Source organism: Enhydra lutris, unplaced genomic scaffold, assembly GCF_002288905.1.
Source record: "Enhydra lutris kenyoni isolate GAN:26980312 unplaced genomic scaffold, ASM228890v2 scaffoldscaffold5, whole genome shotgun sequence".
NCBI lineage: Eukaryota > Metazoa > Chordata > Mammalia > Carnivora > Mustelidae > Enhydra > Enhydra lutris.
The window spans coordinates 50754168-50774789 of NW_019154089.1; the positions used below are offsets into that span (position 1 = coordinate 50754168).

Genomic DNA, 20622 nt, shown 5'->3' on the forward strand with positions numbered 1-20622 from the left:
TTGATCATTAAAAATTACAGCCAGGAAGGTAATTGGTGGGTAGGTTGATACCTTCCCATATCCCTTAAGTACTTGACAACCTTCTGGTTTTCATTTTTAAACCATGTGTTCATTGATTTAGACCATATACAACCGGTGCAAGCATGCTGCTGCAAACTCCAGCCCTCCTGAGAATAGCAACATCACGGGATTATACGCAACTGCTACCCCAGGTCCCAGGTATTTGCTTCCTGTTTGTTTGTTTGTTTGTTTTTAAAACTAGGGTAGATGAGAAAAATTGCTTTAACATTGTCAGTTCTTACCATTTGGATTTTATAAAAGTTGATCCTCATTCTCTACTCATCCCCCCTACTCCAGTTCTGTCCTGTGCTAATAGACTTTTAATTACATTGTGTTCTATCTAAATTTAAATCTTAAATACATTTTGAGTATTTATTGGTACACAAGGCCTTTTAGTAGATGTTAAGGAGAAAGTTCTAGAAGACCTGGTTTTTGTTCGTTCTATCTCTTACTAAGAGATAGCCCTCATTCTATCTCTTACTAAGAATGTGACTTCCAGTGGCTATTTTTCTTGTCAGCTTCTCTCTGGTCTGAAAAATGGGACATTCATTTTCTCTTTTGCCTTATTTACAAGGTTAAATAAAGCGTAAGGAGATTATTCTGTATGTAGGATGTTCCTTTCATATTGTGCATCCTTTGAAATCATTATAGTTTTATTTTTTATTTTTACTCTCTTAAAGATTTTATTTTTAAATAATCTCTATACCCAACATAGGACTCAAACTCACAACCTGAAGATCAAAGTGGCACTACCAGCTGAGCCAGCCAAGCCCTGAAATCATTTATAGTTTTAAACTGAGAATAAACAAAGCTAAATTATTGAAAGGTTATGTTAAATTCATATCAAACTTCCAAGTAAAAAACTTTGAGAAATGTTGACTATTTTATTATTTTACCAGTGCTTTAAGTGGTATGTGCACTTTTCTTGATGCATCTTTTGTTATTATTTTTTTAATCTGAATAAGGGTAAATTTGAAATGTAGATGTTACTCCCCTTTAAAGCACATTAAAAATCGGATATAGATCAGTAGCAATTGTGAATTGCTGCAAGTTCCTGGACTAAACAATATCCTTACAGTCTAGGAAGACTATTAATGGAAGAATCTATGGTCAGATACACATATCTTCAGAAAATTCAAACAGAATTATACAAATGCTGGTATCTCTCTCCATAGGAGCTGTGCTACAGTGACTGATTTTTAGGGCTCTAGTTTCAGGAGTTAATCACCTAATGTCTTTCGCCTCCCTTTTCCCTCCTCCCTAAGAAATAACCAACCCACAAATGGGGTGTGTATTTTATTTACTTTATTTCTTTTTCTTTATTTTATTTTGTTTTTCTTTTTTTTTAGGGGGTATGTATTTTAACGGCTATCAAATCAGAAATTTAGTTTCATGATGCATTCACTTTTAAAGACTGTCACATTATCTATTAGGTGAACATTATGTCCTCTTATTGCTAAAAAATTAAAAATACACTGAAAGTTGAAAATATAAACGGCATTCCTCTTCTAGAACAAACTGTTTTGTTTCCTTTCTGTGTGTTTTTTTAGTTTGATAGTCAGCTTTGAATTACAAGTTTTCTATGAAATTTTAAAAGTTAGAAGCAGTAATTTAACATCTGAACGTAAATGAACTCTGCCATGCACAAATTAATTGTGTAATTTAAGTAGTCATCATTTATTAATTGGCTTTAAATTGTTATTAAACAGCCAACATCCATGTTTCAAGCCATGGAGTTACATTCCTGATGGAATCATGCCAATTTTCTGGAGGGTAGTGTATTGGACATCACAGTTTTTGACATGGTAAGTGGCAGTGAAGGATTAAAAAAAATGTTTAAAATTTTGGCTAAAGTTAAAAAAAAGATTATGTTTTCTTCATGAATCCTCATATTTTAGAATTTATTCGAATATTACTTATTTTTTCTTAAATCTGCATATTCTTTTTTTTTGTTTTTAAGATTTTATTTATTTATTTGACAGAGATCCCAAGTAGGCAGAGAGGCAAGCAGTGAGAGAGAGAGGGGGGCGGGGAAGCAGACTCCCTGCTGAGCAGAGAGCCTGATGCGGGGCTCAGTCTCAGGACCCTGAGATCATGACCTGAGCCAGAGGCAGAGGCTTGAACCCACTGAGCCACCCAGGGGCCCCTTAAATTTGTATATTCTATTTTCTGCTCATATGGTTCTCTCCCATCTTGAAAGAAAAGGAAAAAAACAGACAAACAAGAACTAGAGAACAGAAAGAAAAAATTTTTGCTGCCACCATTCCCCTCTAGTTATTGCCTTCTCTCTTTACCTTCTTCAATTCCGTCTTCTTCCAGTCCCAGTTTTTTATGAAACTGCTCTTGCTAAGGTCATCATTGTCTCCCGTTTTTTGTTTTTTTTTTTTCTGCTTAGCCCAACCTGCTGAATTTTCTTCACGGGTTCTATTTTTGTGGCCCATTTCCTAAATGTTGGTGTTCCCTAGAGTCTCATCTTTGGTCATCTTGTTACCTGACCCTTCCTGTATAGCTCTTATTTTAGCTGTAGCCACCCATGTATTCACAATGTTTCCACTCACTACAGCTTTGTCTTTTTGTTTGCTTGTTTAAGAGGGGGTGGTGGGCGAAGCAGAGGGACAGGGAGAGAGAGAATCTTAAGATTCCCAGCATGGAGCCTGTGGTGGGGCCTCATCTCATGACCCCAAGATCATGACTTGAGCCAAAATCAAGAGTCAGAGGCTTAATCAACTGAGCCACCCAGGTGCACCGAAACTTTGTCTTTCTGCTGTGCTCCAAACACATTATTCACTATGTACTGAGCATTTTAGATACTCTGCAGGCAACTAAGCTCTAAAACTGAAGCTACTGAACATCGCAAGAGAAAAATTACACAGTAGAGTAGAGTAGCGCCCCGTAAATTCATGTTCATTGAACTCATCTGGGCCCTCAGCATTGCCAGACTTTCCTCCTTTGTATCTCTAGTCCTCTCGCTCTTCATTCTCCACAGCAAGACTTCAGACCTCTGCTGTTCTCTTTGTGGCTCTTTCTCTCTGCTTTACGTCCTAGAATCAATCACCTTTTCCCTTTGCAGAGAACTTTGTTTTCTACTTCACAGTGAAAATGGAAGTCATCAGATGACAGCCCTTTCAGCCTCTCACCAGCACACCTACCAACCCAACCTCTTCCCTTCCTCTCAAAGAATGAGTGACTCTCAAAGTGACTTCAGAGTGAAATCCCTCTTCCTGAAATAGGGACCCATCTCCTTCAACTCTTGTTACCTATACTCGCATTCCATTTCAACAAAGAATACAGAGTTCTCTCATCCTTTTAGAAAAAGAAAGAAAAAGCCCAAAAATCTCTCAAATGCAACCCTTTCCAACTTCCTGGCTTCTAACCTCATCGATCTACTCATCACAGCTTATTTTTGGAGGGAGACTTTACTGAAGTAAAAATTGGTACAGAAAGGTGACAGATTGTGTTTAGTTTCACTTTTTTCAAAGTGAATACACCTGGATAGCCAGCACTCAGATGATATTATAGAACATTAACAATGTTTATGCTACATCTAGAAGCTTTCCTCATACCCCTCTTCCCAGTCATATCCTCCCAAGGGTAGCCATGATTCTGACATCCATCCCTATAGGTTAGCTTTGCCAATTGGGGCTTTGTAAATGCAGAGTTGTATGGTATGTATTTTTCTGCATCTCTTTTGGGGCTCACAAATTTGGAAGTTTCATCTGTGTTGTATTGTGTGTATCAGTATTCTTTTTCATTTCTGGAAAAGCTTCCTTGATGTGACTATGCCACAGTTTATCCTATCCAGCCAAACTTCTCAAATGAATTGTCTACATGTACTGTCTTCGTTTACTCATTGTTCACTCTTTCCTCAACCCACTGAAGCCTGTTTTCTAGCCCCACTTCTCCTCTCACACACGTCTTCATTGACTTGACCTCTTGGTAGCATTTGATTATTGTTTTCTCTCTCTACTTTGAAATACTTCCTTCTCCTGTTTTCTTCTCCATATGCTCCTTGTTTTCTCCCATCCTTCTCTGCTGTTCTTTCTGTCTCCCTTGCTGGCTTCTTCTCCTCCTGTTTCTCTCCCTGTCCCTTAAAAGATAATTTTTCTCAGGGCTCAGCCTCAGCTCTTTCATTCTCCTTCTACATATTCATCCTTCTAAATGTCATCTACGGGTGTCACGTCAGTACCACTGATGTGGTGAGGACTCCTGAATTTATCTGTGTTTCCACTCTTCTCTCCTGAATTCTGAAGCTGGATAGCCAACTACTTCCTGTGTAGCTCCTTTTTAAAAAATTTTTAATTTTTTAAATTACTTTTCAGTGTACTAGAATTCATTGTTTATGCACCACACCCAGTGCTCCATGCAATACGTGCCCTCCGCAATACCCACCGCCAGGCTGGCCCAACTTCCCACCCCCTGCCCCTTCAAAACCCTCCGATTGTTTTTCAGCTCCTTTGAGATGTGTCCTAAGTACTTCAAATCAGTGTATTGATAGCCAGTCTTCGCCCCTCCTGCTTCTTACCACATCACCACCCCTTACCTCTCCCACGTAGTCCCGGTTTTGTTCCCTTTCAGTCCATTCTTCCTGCTGAAGCCTTATCAGTTTATAGAAGACTTCAATTTGATCATGTCCCCTATAAAGAAAAAGATTCCTCATTGTCTGAATAGTCCAAAGTCTTTATAATGACTTCAAATCCTTTTTTTTTTAAGATTCATTATAAGTCCCTCACACTGTTGTACTCTCTGCTGGTCATTATGACCTGTTTTGCTCCCAGAAATGTGCTTTGCTTTCTCCAAAATTTAATGTTACAAAAATACTCAGTCATCTATTAGAGTTTGTGTTATTAATAATTATTAAAAATCATACCTATTTATGAAAACTGCACATTGAAATTGAGGTTTACATAATCCTGCTATTTTGAGGTTAAATAGACATATCAGTTGTTTCTTTAATCATATTTTTTCCAACTATCTAGGATTCTGTTACCTTTCATGCAGTCATATGCAAGATCAGGAGGGTTTTCCATCACTGGAAAGATCAAAACTGCACTGATCGAGAATGCAATCTATTATGGCACCTATTTGCTGATTTTTGGAGCATTTTTAATTTATGTAGCTGTAAACCCACATTTGCACTTAGAATGGTAAGAAAAGTTGTCTTCTTAACATTGTTTCTGTGTGTATTTGCATTTTTTAAAATTTATTTTTATCTTACATATGCTGATAAACAGACATTTCATTGATAAACATATCAAGTCACGTGTTTTATAGATTCCCCCAGAAGAAAATCAGAGTAATCCCTATTACTAAGAAGAAAAAATGAAGTAATATATTTAAATATAGCTATTAGATGAAGAACTAATGCTTTGTCTAATAGCTCCGTGTTAACCCTTATGAATTCTTTTAAGTTTTTATTTAAATTCCAGTTAGTTAATATACAGTGTACTATTAGGTTCAGGTGTATGATTTTGTATATGACAAAATAACTAGTTTTCTTTCTCATTGGAACTTGTGAGTATTTTTTTTAAAGATTTATTGATTTATTTTAGAGAGAGAGCAAGTGCGCACAGACACTTGAGAGGGAGGTGGGCAGAAGGAGAGGGAAAGACAGAATCTCAAACTGACTTCAGACAGAATCTCAAGCTGACTCCATGCTGAGCCAGAGCCCCATGTGGAGCTCCATCTCACAACCCTGAGATCATGACCTGAGCAGAAACCAAAAGTCAGACGCTAACTGCCTAAGCCACCTCAGTGCCTCAGAACTTGAGAATATTTTTTTCTTTTGTTCTGACTGTAGTTTGAGGGCATATTTCTCTCTGACCTTAGATTCAGACATAATAATAAAATTGAAATCTATATTATGCTTGCAATCTATATAATACATATGAAGAGATCTCAGAAATTAGGAATAGAGCAGAAATGATAATTCTCACTATTGCATTCCTGAGGTTTGTGTAGGTGTGCCTCAAAGTAATTTTAAAAATTTTTAGGCTTTAAAATTTTTTCAGGCTTCTATTGTTTAATGGTGAATAAGATAGCCCCTAATGAAAAGAAAAAAAGTTTCTTTTCTTTGAACAAAATATATATATTTTTTGCCAGGAATTATCCTACATTCTAATTTTAATTATAATGGAAGCAGAGTTTCCTGTGTTAGTCTATTTCTGCAGTCACGCTCTTACTTCCCCTTAAAACACACAGATTATCTTTTGGCTGTTGCTAAAAGAGTAGCTGAGTCTTGGAAGATACAATTTTTTTCATATAAAATCCTAGCCATCCTTTAGGGCTGTTTTCTCAAAAAATCATTTAATGCTGGTTAGTCTTATGTTACATTTTGTTGGAAAAATTTATCTATCACACCATCTGCGTATGTTTCCTCTTAGGAACCAGCTTCAGACAATTGGGATAGCTGCTGCAAATACATGGGGCCTGTTCCTTCTCGTGTTGTTGCTAGGGTATGGTTTGGTAGAAATTCCTCGGTCATACTGGAATGGAGCAAAAAGAGGTTATCTACTTATGAAAACGTATTTTAAGGCTGCCAAACTGATGACAGAGAAAGCAGATGCGGAAGAGACTTTAGAAGATGTCATGGAGGTATGCAAGTTTAAACCTTACGGCCAGTCACGTTTGGTTGGTTGCTGCTGCTGTTAGCACATCTGTGGGCTTTACCCTGTGGTCACGTGTGGTCCTTCAGAATATCCAGACGATTAGCATGACTTCCTTTTGGCTGTTCAGCTTCATGAGATGTCCCCTCCATCTTCCAACCACCAAAGATTCGGTGCAAATCTGTTCACAGTGCAACATTATGATTGTCATCTAGGGAACTTTGAATAGCTCCCTCTTTTACTCTTAAATGTATATGAAGAAAATAAGCAATATTTCAAATACTTTGTACACTTCATAGAAGTTAGGAACTTTTAAAGGAACCTTAAATTTATAACAGGTATAGTAAATATCAATAGTTAACTATTTCAGTACTTAATTTTATATAATATGGTTTAAGAATTTTAAGGAAAAATACAGTATTTTTATGTACAATGTATAACCAGACTGTATGGTTCATATTCAGAGTTGTGCTAAGTCAACAAAACTTCAAGGCAATTTCATACTAGAAAACTAATGCAGTGATGATTCAAGCGTCTTTTAAAAACCCAGGTCTTCTCCTGTCATTCCCACATTTAGGCCTCACTCACTGACCTCAGGTAAACTGTTACTAAGGCCGTCTGGAGCGCTTTGCTTTTCTTTGGCCTGATCAAGTGCTGCTCAGGTGCTCACCCTCCTTTCCCCCGGTCACACTGTACTTTCAGTTCCTTGAAACTCCCTGTGCACTTCTGCTTGGAGCCTTAGACAGGCCGTTTGGAATGTTCTTGCTCCCTCTTCTGGCTGGCTGACCTTACTCCTCCTGCTTTTTACTTCAGCTTAAGTCATCAGTTTATCAGAAGGCCTCCGCTGCTAGATTACACAGCGCTTTCCATACCGTTTCTTTTTGAATAATGTCTGTTTTCCTCATTAAGCTAAACTCTCAACAGGAGCAATATCTACTGGTACAGATTATTCATAAGGTCTACATATTTTAAATTTTGATGGGTATTGCTAATTTACCTTTCAAAGAGGCTATATAATTTTGCCAGAAAACTGTTCTTATTTTTAAAATTTGTAGTTGTTTTTAGTGAGCTTGACTAGCTTTCCAGACATTTATTGACCAATAGTATTTCTTAGGTGTCTTCCTAATTTTCGCTCGATTTGTAAGCACTTTCCATATATTAAGGGAGGTGATTTTTTTGGTTATATGTGGATTTTTTTCATAATTTTGTCTATATGCCAGATGGGTTCCCTGCCTCCAGTTTTGTATCCCGTAGGGCCATTGTCTCCTCTACAATCAGAATGTTCTTTTTAATACCCTGGTCAGTTCTCTTGCCGCCCAGCCCTTGAACATGCCATTTCTTTTGTCTAAAACAGTGGTTCTCACTTTTAAAAAAACTCATTACTATTATAGAATATTGTTCTTCTTTGGGAACTACTGGTTCTAAAGATTCCCCTCCCTGACCCCCTTTATACTTTTATAGCTTTCATACTCACTGAATTGCTTATCACCGCACCACCAGCTGACAGTCTTTAAAGACCTGTAACATCATGTCTTCCTACAGCACCCTCCTGCATGGATTGTGGTGACTGCTGGCATCCAGTGTGTTCTTAATAAACAAATGTGGAACAAATAAGTCGTTGGAAAGGAGGAGGTGGTTTGTGACATTTGTTGCCTGTTGCTTCCTCTGGTTTCTTTAGTGTGTTTTAGATAATGAGATATTTGAGCTTCCTAAGCAAGGTGGAGGGGCACAGCATCACAGTTTTTCTGGTCCTTCATGACTTTTTTATAACATTTACTCATCTTTGTCTACCAAGTAAGCAAATGATAAGGGAATAAATCTTAGAAAGTAGTAAAAACCTCAGGGTATAGGTATTGCTATTCTAGAACTATGTATTTTTACTTATGTTCTTAAGAACTCTTTTTTCAGTGAATGGAGCTTCATGTATATGCTGAGTAGTCTGGGTTGGAATTAAACTTGTGAGAACATATATAGTACCTAGAATAGTCTCATTTGAAATGTATGATGTATAGAAATGGAAATATTTTTATTCCGCTTACTGTTTTTATAGGAGGTTCGCAAAGTGAATGAAAGCATCAAGTATAATCACCCATTGAGAAAATGTGTGGATACAATACTTAAAAAGGTAATTAAGCATATCCTCATAAACCAGTAGTAATTTGCACTTAGAATTTGTTCCAGTTGTTATTACAAGTTTGACATTTAATTATTGGCAATGTTTTTCATTGAAATGTAGTTGTAGAGGTTATGGTAAATGATGTGTAGTAATTGCTATGACTCAACAATGGAGATGGACCTTTACAGTTTCTAAGTGTCATTGAATGTGGTCACTACAGGCATACCTCCTTAATAAACTAGGGCCCCAATGTTCTCTTTCACTTACTTCCTTTGTGTCAGTTTATGACATATGAAGTACATTGTAAACTGAATGACCCTATGAGATATTTAACAGGAAGCAATGCAATTAAGGTTCTGCTGCATTGGGGTTGAATTAGGGCTATTTATATACTTCCAAAATGATTATTCCAAAAATGAGCTGCTCAGTCATTGTCTTTATAACCATAGAACCACTGAACTATTTCTTTTCCTCTATCTTAAATCTGTTGTATTATTACTAGCTAGTGTTCCCTTCAGCTAAGATAATGGTCGTGAGAATAAGTTCTCTCATCATTTCTCTTACATTGCTATCTTTTGAGATCAATTCAGGGAGATAAAGTAACTTGCCCAAGTTCAGATAAGTAATGAATGACTGATAGGGCAGATGACTCCAAATCATTTATGTGTTTGTTTTTCTGTACCACACCTTTAAAAATTCAGCATCTTGGATTTGTTGTGATTTGTCTTCATTTTAGGTAGGAAAATAATTGATCAGGTGCCTACATAGCCTAATCTTTTCAAATACTAGTTGCTTCATGTAGGTTAGCTCCCTTACCCTACCATAGCAAGTATATCTGATCATAAAGGTTAATATTAATAGGGGTAAGAAGATACTCAATACATCTAAAATATTTTGAAGGAAATGTCAGCAACTAAAAGTCCAGCTGTTTAGAGATGCCAGTAAAGGAGGAAGATGTTTTTGAGTAAATTAGATATGCCCAGGAATGGAAGATTTTATTGTAAAAATAAAATTTTAAGTTTTTTGCAAATGAAATTTAGTGCTTGTCCCTTTTAGTGCCCTACAGAGTATCAGGAAAAAATGGGTAGGAACATGGATGATTATGAAGATTTTGATGAAAAGCATAATACCTATCCAAGTGAAAAGAGTCTGGTAAAACTACATAAGCAGGTAACTTTATTAATAATAGCTTTTTTGCTTGCTAAGGATCTTAGTTTTATAATTACTGCCCACAAAAAGGGAATTTGGAATAAATGTATATTTGAAACTTTCTTTGATTCTGTGCTTTGATCCTGTGTTTTAACTGTGTATTTCTCAACAGGGGTACTCTTGGTATTTGGGGAGGGAGAATTATTCACTGAGCCGAATTGTTACATATATCCTAGAATATTAACATCCTTGGCCCAACCCAGCAAATAACCACTAACACTTTGCCATTGTTGTGATAACCAGCATCTTCCTGAAACACTGTTGGATCAGAACACTGACCGATATATCCTGCCCCCTTCCCCCCCCCACCCTCCGTTCTCTTTTATAGGTGATTTATTCAGTTCAGAGGCACCGTCGAACTCAAGTACAGTGGCGGATTCTTTTAGAGCAAGCGTTTTATCTAGAAGATGTAGCAAAAAATGAAACTAGTGCTACTCATCAGTTTGTTCACACCTTCCAGTCACCAGAGCCAGAAAATAAATTTATCCAGTATTTTTATAATCCTACAGTTGGTATGTAATTTGACATAAATTTCAAAATTTAATGGTAATTTTTTCTAAAGGAAAAAAGTATATATTTTCACCAGTGCAGAGTTGAATTGTATTTGTATTACTTGACATATATCGTGTGGTAATATTATGTGTCTGATAAACATCCCCCTCTAAAATTATTGGTTATATTAACAGATAATCTCTCAGTTTGCACTGTTACTTCAAAGTTAATCAAAATCCTGTGCAAAAATATATGCATACATCAGGAATATTATGTAATCATAATATATACTTAAAATAGAATTTTAAGCAATTTTACATCACAAGCTTGGGTCCCTTCTTCAGTCTTTATATACTACTAAACTATTCCCCTAAGAAGTCCTCTTTATTTGCATCTGTTGGTCTATTTACATGACCTACACTAAGTAGTCATAATTATTTCATTTTCTTTAATGATTATTTATGACACTCTTCAAATTATCAAATTTGATATGAAGAGTTTAATGAAAACATACCAAAGTGTCATAGTATTAGAACTTCCATTTACCTTATTTATCTAAATAACAATTATGTTCATCTGATTCTCTTTCTCATGTTTGGTTTTGAGTACAAAGACATAATGGCCATAACATATCTTGGAAAACTTCAGCCAAGATCTTTTCTAATTGGATAAAAGAAATACTTCTTTTCATTCATTTAACAAATATTTGAGAACATATATGCTATCTGTTGTTGGGCGCTTGTTATATATCAATAAATGTAAAGACAACTTCCTCTTTATGGAGTGAGAAAAACAGGCAATGTACTCATAAAGGTGTGAAGAAGGTGCTGAACAGGTAGTTGGCTGTAGAAATGGGAGTTCAGGGGAGGAGTCTGGTCTACAAGTATAAATCAGGGTGTCATCAGTGTATCAGTGAGCCTTGGGTCAGAATAAAATCAACAAAGAAGTGATTGGGAGAGAGAAGACAAACTCTGAAGACCAAGCTGAGGCACAACATAAGGTAGACTTCAGCTTCATGAAGAGGAACCAGGAAAAGGCTAAATGGGAAGTGGCCAGTGAAGTAGGAGGAAAAGCGGGATGGTGAGGTGTCTTGTGGCAAGGGATATGTAAAGTACCTTTCCAGATGTGGATGGGTCTACTGTCATGCCCATGAAGCCTTGACCGCTGGATTTCAGAGAAGTGACGTGGAGGTGGAGGGAATAAGAAAGCCCAGTTAGAGTTTAAAGAGCCATTAGAAACTGGGAGAATAGAAAACTCTCAAAATGTTTTGCTTACAAAAGGGAGTAGAGAAAAGAGGTACTAGCTGAAGGAGGATGGCAGGGTCAAGATCAATTATAGCATGTAATTTGGGAATGATACCTTAGAGGAAATGTAATGAGAGAAGAGAATGGCTGGGATGATGTCCATGAGGAGGAGAGATGAAATGGGAAATAGTGAACAGTGCAGAGAATGCCCTTCGATTAGGAAGTAAGGCACAAATGTACCTGAGCAGGTAAAAAGAGATAGTGGTGGGGACTTGGGGAGGCTCCCTTCTGCCAGCTTCTCAGTGAAATGCTCAGAATGAGTGTAGGGGAAGAAATTTTGGAGAGTCGAAGAAAGAAGAAAAGGTACAAAATAGTTGCTAAGGAGAGAAGGCGTGGGAGAGGATTGGTGAATTGTAGTAAGCTAGCCCGGCAGTGCTCAGGGTCCACCTGAAGCTGGGGATTAAACATTTAGAGTGAAAAAAGTCCACAAAGGTATGTGTGTCTTTTGCAGAATGCAGCTCCCAGAGCAGCCGGAAGGTTGGATTTAACCAGGGTGTGGTTTCACTTAGCAAGGGCAGAGAAGAAGAAAGGGCAAAGAAATTGGAATGTTGGAGAGTAATTATCCTCAAAGATTGTGGAATCGGAGCTGGTAAAGAAAGCAATAGGATACCAGGTGTTAAGACGGCAATACAAAAGGTGGAGAATGAATGGAGTATTAGTTCAGGTAAGGTCAGTCAGTGGAATTGGAATATTAGGTGAAGATATTGCCTGGAAACAGGGCCACTGTAATGAGATTAAAAGGGCAGGAGTTTTTGACGGTAAGAGGTTTAGGGATGGCCATGGGAATGAATTGTGAAGGCACAGTGGAAGATGAGATCACAGGAGGAAAGGAGGGCAAGGTTTGAATTTGAAAGAAGACCCCAGGGTATTGAAAAAAAGGATCACCAGTGTGGACCTTGAACTCACCAGGAACTATGTGGAGAGTAGGGTTGAAAGAGCTCCACACCTCTGTGAATGGAGTGAAAATACAGCTTTTCAATTTGGGGAACTTTCTTATCTTTTATTTTTTACCTAAAGTCATACTGAACTGAAAGTTGCCGGAATAGTAAAAAGAATTCTTGTATATCCTTCACCCACATTCTCCACATGTTAACGGTTTACCATATCCATTTGCTTTATCTTTCTCTCTGTGTATATATTTTTCCTTAATCTTTTCAGAGTTGAATCCAAATATGATGACTTTTTGCTCCTAAATGTTTCAGCATCTATGTTCTAAAATAAGAGACATTTCCCTATATAACCAAATGCAATCACCAAATCAGGAAATGAACTTTGATAACAACTGTTATCTATAGACCTTAATCAGATTTTGTAAATGGTCCCAAAATATTCTTTGTTGAAAATCCCAGATCATGCATCTCATTCAGGTGTCATGTCCCCTTAATTTCCTTTCATCTGGACCAAAGTCTCAGTGCCTCTTTCTGTTTTCTGACATTGGTATTTTTGGAGACTCTAGGCCTGTGTTTTATCGGGTGTCCCGGAATGTGAGTGTGATACTTCCTCCGGTTGGATGCAAGTTTTGCATTTTTGGTGGAAATACTGCTGCAGTGATATAGTGTTGTTCTCAGTGTTCCATGGCTGGAGGCACGTGATGTCAGTTTGTCACATTCCTGGTGATTATTGGGTGATGAGGAGATCTGCCTGCTTCCTGCCCTGTGAACTTAATATTTTCCTCTTTGCAGTTATGTATCTTGTACGGAATATTTTGAAACAGGGTGAATACTGTGTTCCTCTTTATGGTTTTCCTAATCATCTTTTTCTTTTCTCTTCCAGAATGGTACTGGGAATGTCTGTTGCGACCATGGTTTTATAGGATACTTGCCGTGGTTTTGTCCGTCTTCTCTGTGATTGTTGTGTGGTCAGAATGCACATTCTTTAGTACGACACCTGTCTTATCCCTCTTTGCAGTCTTCATACAGCTGGCGGAAAAAACTTACAACTATATTTATATCGAGGTCAGTTGATTTTATATCTGTCATAAATGTGTGTCAGTTCATAGTATAGTTTTTAACTATTGTCTTTTTCTTTATATATTCTAGTAATGAGGAAAGCAGTGAAGTTCCCTGCAGTGTTACTATTCAGACTTTCAAAAATGAGCTTCATCCATTTACCCAGACTATAAAAACTTACAACTGTGTTTGAGGAGAGATGATAGGGTACAAAATAGTGCAAAATTCTTTTCTAAGAATACTTTGATCCTGTTTATGCCAGTGAAGCTATATAACTTAGAGTCTTCATGGGGAGAATGGCCAAGGGAGTGGGAGAATGGGCTCACTTCAGGAGGTAGATCTGAAACTCATGGACAGGATGTTGAATGGGTTGAGATGTAGATTTTTTTCATAAATTCATTTTCTTATGTGGTTAAGAAAAACTGCTACTGTGTTTAAATTTCAGACTGTCAATAAATGTTAGCTGGGAATAAAGGATAATGCTTGGGAACATACAAAAGTGCTCGAGTCCATGCATCTTAAACTGGTTTTGCTTGTTTTTCAGATTGCTTGCTTCCTTTCCATCTTCTTTCTCAGCATCTGTGTTTATTCTACTGTGTTCAGGATTCGTGTATTTAACTATTATTACTTGGCCTCACATCACCAGACTGATGCTTACAGCCTTCTTTTCAGTGGCATGTAAGTGGGATGGTATTTGGATACACGGGACTGACTCACATTCTTTGGATCTCTCATTTATTTCTTGTCCTTCATGGGTGTTCCACTGACACCTGTGTTTATGTGAGCTTGTTGATTAGGTTTAAGCATTAGTTAGATGTTTGGTTGCTAGCTAAATCCTCCTTGAAGTTTAAGGTTACTCACAGGCTTACTAGGTTAGGGAGGAAAGGAAAGACAGCCAGGATTTACAGATAAGAGATTCAATAAATAGATTAGTAAATACTAGGACCATCTGAGAGTTTAGAGGCGAAGTGAGACCTAGAGGGTTCTGAGATCCCATGGCATCAAACTGCATCATAAAGGGCTTATGAAAATGAACAAGAATAGTCTTTGCTAAGAGATTTAGCAAGAGGGTAGAGTGACAGCTCTAGCTTGGGCTATTGTTTGTCCCTATTGTTTAATCAGTCATAATGGTATTTATAAAGGGTGGACCTCGGGAAGTTCACAGAGGAATCCATGTCTGAAGTATCTTGAAGGTTTTTTTCTTTTACCATTTTTCTCCAAATAATTATAGAGTCATAGGAAGTTGCAAGTATAGTACAAAGAGTCTTATTAACCTTCACCCAGCTTCCCCGAATGGAGTCATTTTATATAGCCATTGTACAATATCAAAAGCAGGGATTTTACACCGAGAGGTTACTGTTAATTAGATTATAGACCTCATTTAGTTCTCACCATTTTTTTAAAAAGATTTTATTTATTTATTTGGCAGAGAGAGATCACAAGTAGCCAGAGAGGCAGGCAGAGAGAGGGAGGAGGAAGCAGGCTCCCCGCTAAGCAGAGAGCCCAGTGCGGGACTCAATCCCAGGACCCTGAGATCATGACCTGAGCCGAAAGCAGAGGCTTAACCCACTGAGCCACCCAGGCGCCCAGTTCTCACTGTTTTTATCCTTCATCTGTGTGTGTGTGTGTTCTTGTGTAGATTCATGTACCCACCACCACAATCTAGATACAGAATTGTTCGATCACACAAAATAACTCCTCATATTGCCTCTTTGTATTCACATCCTCCATTTTCCTGTCCCCCCAGTCTCCAAGTCTAGTTCTGTGAGGCTGGACAAAACTGAGCTCTAGCAGTTCTTTGTACCTGAACTTGTCAGAGTGGTGTACTTTGATACAACTTTAGGTCTTTTGTGTAGTGAGTATAGTTCCCCTTGAGGATGTTGCTGTCCTTGCCATACTGAGACAGATTACACAGATGAAAGACTTGGAAGAAGTGCATCCAGAAATTCTGAGGCTAAAGCAGTGGTAAACACCACCAAAGGAGGCAGCCTGAGGCCGGAACTTTGCCATGTAGGTGTTGATGTTTTAGGGAAATGCAATTAATAGGATTTTCAGAATGTCTCTCAGGTAAGGACAGTTCACATTAAGAATTTAAGATAAATACAATACAAAAGGATGAAAATAATAGTTATATTTCAATATAATAAAATGGATTTTGCTACCATATTTTTAATATACTCTGTTTATCAATGCTTACTACAGGTTATTTTGCCGCTTGACTCCTCCTTTGTGTCTTAATTTCTTGGGTTTGACTCATATGGACTCATCCATCTCTCACCAGAATACACAGCCAACTGCTTATACATCTGTAAGTATGGTCAGAACACAGTTTTTTTAGAGTTGTTGTCTCTATGAGATGTATTATTGTGGAATTTCTTTTTAATCCCAGCAGAGTTCTGTAGTGTGATTAGGATCTTTTTTTTTAATATCACACTTTCTTTTAAAAGTTGTATATGTAATACTAATGACACTATAAAAATTCCTTGCTCTCTTTTATCGTAAAAAAAAGTTTTTTGGTTCACATAGGTTGTGCAGCCGAGTAGTATCAGTAGACCTCATTATTAGCTTTTATATTTATCATCTTCAGTACACGATAATTTTCAATAATATTCACAAAATATTAATTAGGTAAAAACCTTAATACATAAGCAAATTCAGATATAATTGACATATAACATTGCATTAGTTTAAGGTGTGCAGCAGAATGATTTGATATACGTATCTATCTTGAAATGATTGCCACAGTATCTTTAGTTGACATCCGTCACCTCATGTACTTCCAAGTTTTTTTTTTTTCTTGTGATGAGAACTTAAAAATCAGTCCATTTAGTGCTTTGTTTCTACTTTGTGAGAAGTCCAAATTTGTTAATATGGTTGGTTATGAGTGAATTTTCTAATGGTGGAAAAGAATGAAAAATACAGAACTGTATGACTTTAACTTCTTCTTCTTTTTTTTTTTTTTCTCTTTAGATTATGGGTTCCATGAAAGTTTTATCCTTTATTGCAGATGGATTCTACATATATTATCCCATGTTGGTGGTAATTCTCTGCATCGCTACTTACTTTAGGTAAGAAGCTTAACATTGCTTTTTTTTTTTTTTCTCTTGTCCAATCTGGATATCCTTTCTCCTTAAAACTCTTTTAAATATTTAGTGGTTAGGTTTTGGTTGTTGTTTGTTTTATTGTGGCTTTGGGGGTACTGGATGTAGTTTAAAGGATTTGTTTAAGTGATGAAGTCAGGCTCTCCCTCTGAAGTTTTTTTAAGAGAATTATAGTCATTCTTTTACAAGTATTTAGGCTACAAAGTGGTAGGATTGATTACAGAATGTTAACTCTAAGTTCTGGCCTTCAACACTGACAGGCAGTGTAGCTTATAAAATACCCCCATGGGACGCCTGGGTGGCTCAGTTGGTTAAGCAGCTGCCTTCGGCTCAGGTCATGATCCCAGAGTCCTGGGATCGAGTCCCACATCGGGCTCCTTGCTCATCAGGGAGCCTGCTTCTCCCTCTGCCTCTGCCTGCCATTCTGTCTGCCTGTGCTTGCTCTCTCTCCCTCTCTCTCTCTCTGACAAATAAATAAATAAAATCTTTAAAATAAAAAAAAAAAAAATACCCCCATGCCCATCTTTTATCCAGTAATATAAATGAGCCTTAGGGCTTTCCCCATAGTCATTGCTGGGTTTTTAGGGGCCTCAGACCTTTGCCAGCACCAAACATCAGATGGGGAGCAATTGTAATTAGGCCGTACATACAAGGCTGGAAAGGACACAGGCTACTATTTTTTATAGGATTAGAAAAAAATGATTGACTGTTGGCTAGGGTATGACTCAAAAGCAGGTAAAGACAGATGTGCTTAGTTTCTAACACCCTGTCTTCCCTACTTGCACATGTCAGAGGCCCTTATCCTGTGCTGGGTCTTCCCTCTTCACTGACTGCTTCAGTGCTCCATGACATGCCAAAAAGACCACTCAAAAAAATATTTATTTATTTATATATTTGAGAGAGAGAGAGTGTGCAAGCATCTGCGAGTAGAGGAGGGGCAGAAGGAGAGGAGAGAGAGAATCCCAAGCAGACTCGACATTGAATGTGGAGCCTGAGGCAGGGCTGGATCCCATGACCCGTGAGATCACAACCTGAACTGAATGAAACCAAGAGTCAGACACTTCACCAACTGAGCCACCCAGGTGCCCCTAAAAATTAATTTGTTGATGTTAGTCAGTTTGTTTTTCTGATGAAAATGTTTCATCAAAGTGATTTTCATCACTTTTCATTTATATCTTCTAATACTGTTATATAGTTATTACAGATAATATATGTATACTCAATAAGAAGCTATTGAGTAAACAGACAAGTATTACTTGAAATAAATTCTTTATTGAATGTTTTAAAACATTTTACCTTCTTGTAGGTAAAATAAAAGATTACTTTTTAAAATAAAACTGTTAATATGAACTGATGATAGTACATCTAACTTTCAAGTTTTTTTCTGAAGATAGAAAAGACAATAGGTTTGTGAAAATGTGTCATCATTGTGAAAATGATGTGGTAAAGGAAGAGACTGTATTTCACATGTCCAAAACTTAGTTTATTTATTTTAAAAGTTTACAAAACTAGTAATGAAACATTAGGAGCTTGTGATGTGTGATTTAGGACTTCACATGTTAGTAGTTATGTTTGCAAGATTAGCATCTCTGCTTACATTAGTAGATTATTATATGGATCAAGGAATAGATGGGTGGGATTGTGCTTTATCAACTATAAAATCTTAAATATAAAGATTTATTATGTCTAAAAGGAAAATTATTAATCCATTAAAGGTTTTGTTTTAGAGTTAAATGGGATAAACTTTGAGGGCCAGTTTGTCTTTTAGGAAAAGAAAGGCCAGATTCTTTAATTTTCAAATTATGTCTCAAAATAGATACTCTATCTAATAGAGACATATGAAGCAATTGCCTTAGTGACACTTTAATGGTAACTTGCTTCATAGGTTTCTTTTCTTCATAGGTTTCATTTTCTTTTGAAATGCTGCCATAATTAGTCAATTCCCGTGTTTTGTTTTATTTTTAAGATTTATTTATTCATTTTTTGAGAGAGAGAGAAAGAGGGAGCGGGTGCGCACGCTCACAGAGGGGGGAGGGGCTGAGAGAGAGGAGGGGGAGAATCGTGAGCAGACTCCCTGCTGAGCACAGAGCCCAGCGAGGGGCTCGATCCCACCACCCTGCGATCATGACCTGAGCTGAAGTCAAGAGTCAGTTGGATTCTTAACCCACTGAGCCACCCAGGCACCCTACTAATTCCATGTTACTAACAACACAGCCATTCCCAGAATTAATATCCAGATTTGACTGCGTGGAGCGTATAAGGCTGTTTCCTGACACTTTAGAAAAAGTTATGACCGTCCCACAGTCAAGGATCCAGTTTGGGGTTCCTCACCCTGGGGTATCATATTCCCACAAGGATGAAAATAGTAAGGGAATTTTTAAAGTCACTGAATTGGTATGACCGCCTACCCAAAACCCCAGTGTTGCTCAATGGTAAATGGTATATTAAAGCATGGAGATTCATTATTATTTTTTTCCACATCGTCAGATTTACACAGTCAGGTTTTTTACATATTGGTCATGTAAAATGGAAGACCTTCACTTTCTTGTAGCAGCTGTACTATTTTCTTTCCTCCCAGCGTGCGCACACCCCAAGCTCCACCCCCACCAACACCCACGCACCTTCATTCCCCGCTTTCTCCTTCTTCCTCTCTCCCCCTCTGGCTCCATGTATGTGTTCAGGCTTATACCATTAGGAGTATATCAGTGAAAACATCTGAAAACTAAGGCAATAAAAAGAACTTGGTCTTTGTTTTGTCTTGGATTTAAATCCCAGCTTTAAAACTTACTAAATGATCATTAGCAAGTATTTAACCCCCTGAGCCTCTGTTTTCTTATCTGTAAAGTGATTATTTCTTAGGATTACAGTAAGAATAAAATAAGAGAGTATCTGTAAATTGGCTGATGTATATAGTAGGACCTTAACAAATATGAATCCTGCCCATCCAGCCATTGCTTTTTTCCTTGAATGTCATATTTTCAGAGTATTCTTGTCCTATACAACAGTGAGGTTTAAAGTAAATACCAAATAATATAAAATAATAGCCCTCAGATAAGATATAGTGATAAATTCTGAATGTGTAATTAAAGTTATTTAAATGGAATTGACTAGCTCTCAGGTTATTAAAAAAAATTGAACATGAAAATCAACTTGCATAATTAAGATTTTTCTAAACCAGATTATTTTACACTTGGGAATACTGGTTTTCTGTGTATTTTCAGCATTAAAATTGTTCGAATATAAGAGAAGAATCCGTTGCATTTGTATTATAGCCATTGTTTTGTATTGTGTAATAATTTTCTGAAGGTATACTAATGGCCCAAATCAATTTATTTTTGGAAGAAATCTGGGTATGGTGCACACCATGTCAGGGAAGTACCTGCTATATAAACTTAGAAAGAGAAATAAGTTCTTCTTGAAGAAAGACAAGAATAACTATGTAACTTGCTATGATAACTAATAATAAAATATAGGCTTCTTTGGGGTGACAATACTAAATAATGGTTTATCTAAACATTTACAATGAGAAATAATGCATGTCTTTTAAAAAATCTACTTTTATTAGTTTGGGAACCCGTTGTTTGAATCTACTTGGTTTCCAGCAGTTCATGGGAGATAATGATATGACATCAGACTTGGTTGATGAAGGAAAAGAATTAATCAGACGAGGTAAGATTTGTCTTTTAAAATTAATGAAAGGAAAGCTCTAAGACTCAAAATACAACATTAGTGTTTGTATAATTTGTAATTTTTAATCTCTCTTAAGAAATTAATGTTTTGGGGGGCATT

General features: G+C 37.1%; 1 protein-coding gene across 1 annotated transcript in view; it reads left to right on the forward strand.

The window, feature by feature from the left end:
- LOC111141158 (LMBR1 domain containing 2) overlaps nucleotides 1–20622 on the forward strand; it is a 43237-nt gene that overhangs the window by 10461 nt on the left and 12154 nt on the right. Inside the window, exons 3-14 of the mRNA XM_022493518.1 lie at nucleotides 122–219; nucleotides 1770–1865; nucleotides 5037–5204; nucleotides 6441–6651; nucleotides 8713–8787; nucleotides 9835–9948; nucleotides 10316–10499; nucleotides 13557–13738; nucleotides 14277–14410; nucleotides 15935–16040; nucleotides 16703–16800; nucleotides 20399–20502. Coding sequence (XP_022349226.1) covers nucleotides 122–219; nucleotides 1770–1865; nucleotides 5037–5204; nucleotides 6441–6651; nucleotides 8713–8787; nucleotides 9835–9948; nucleotides 10316–10499; nucleotides 13557–13738; nucleotides 14277–14410; nucleotides 15935–16040; nucleotides 16703–16800; nucleotides 20399–20502 — 1570 coding nt within the window. The remainder of the gene's footprint in view (nucleotides 1–121; nucleotides 220–1769; nucleotides 1866–5036; nucleotides 5205–6440; nucleotides 6652–8712; nucleotides 8788–9834; nucleotides 9949–10315; nucleotides 10500–13556; nucleotides 13739–14276; nucleotides 14411–15934; nucleotides 16041–16702; nucleotides 16801–20398; nucleotides 20503–20622) is intronic.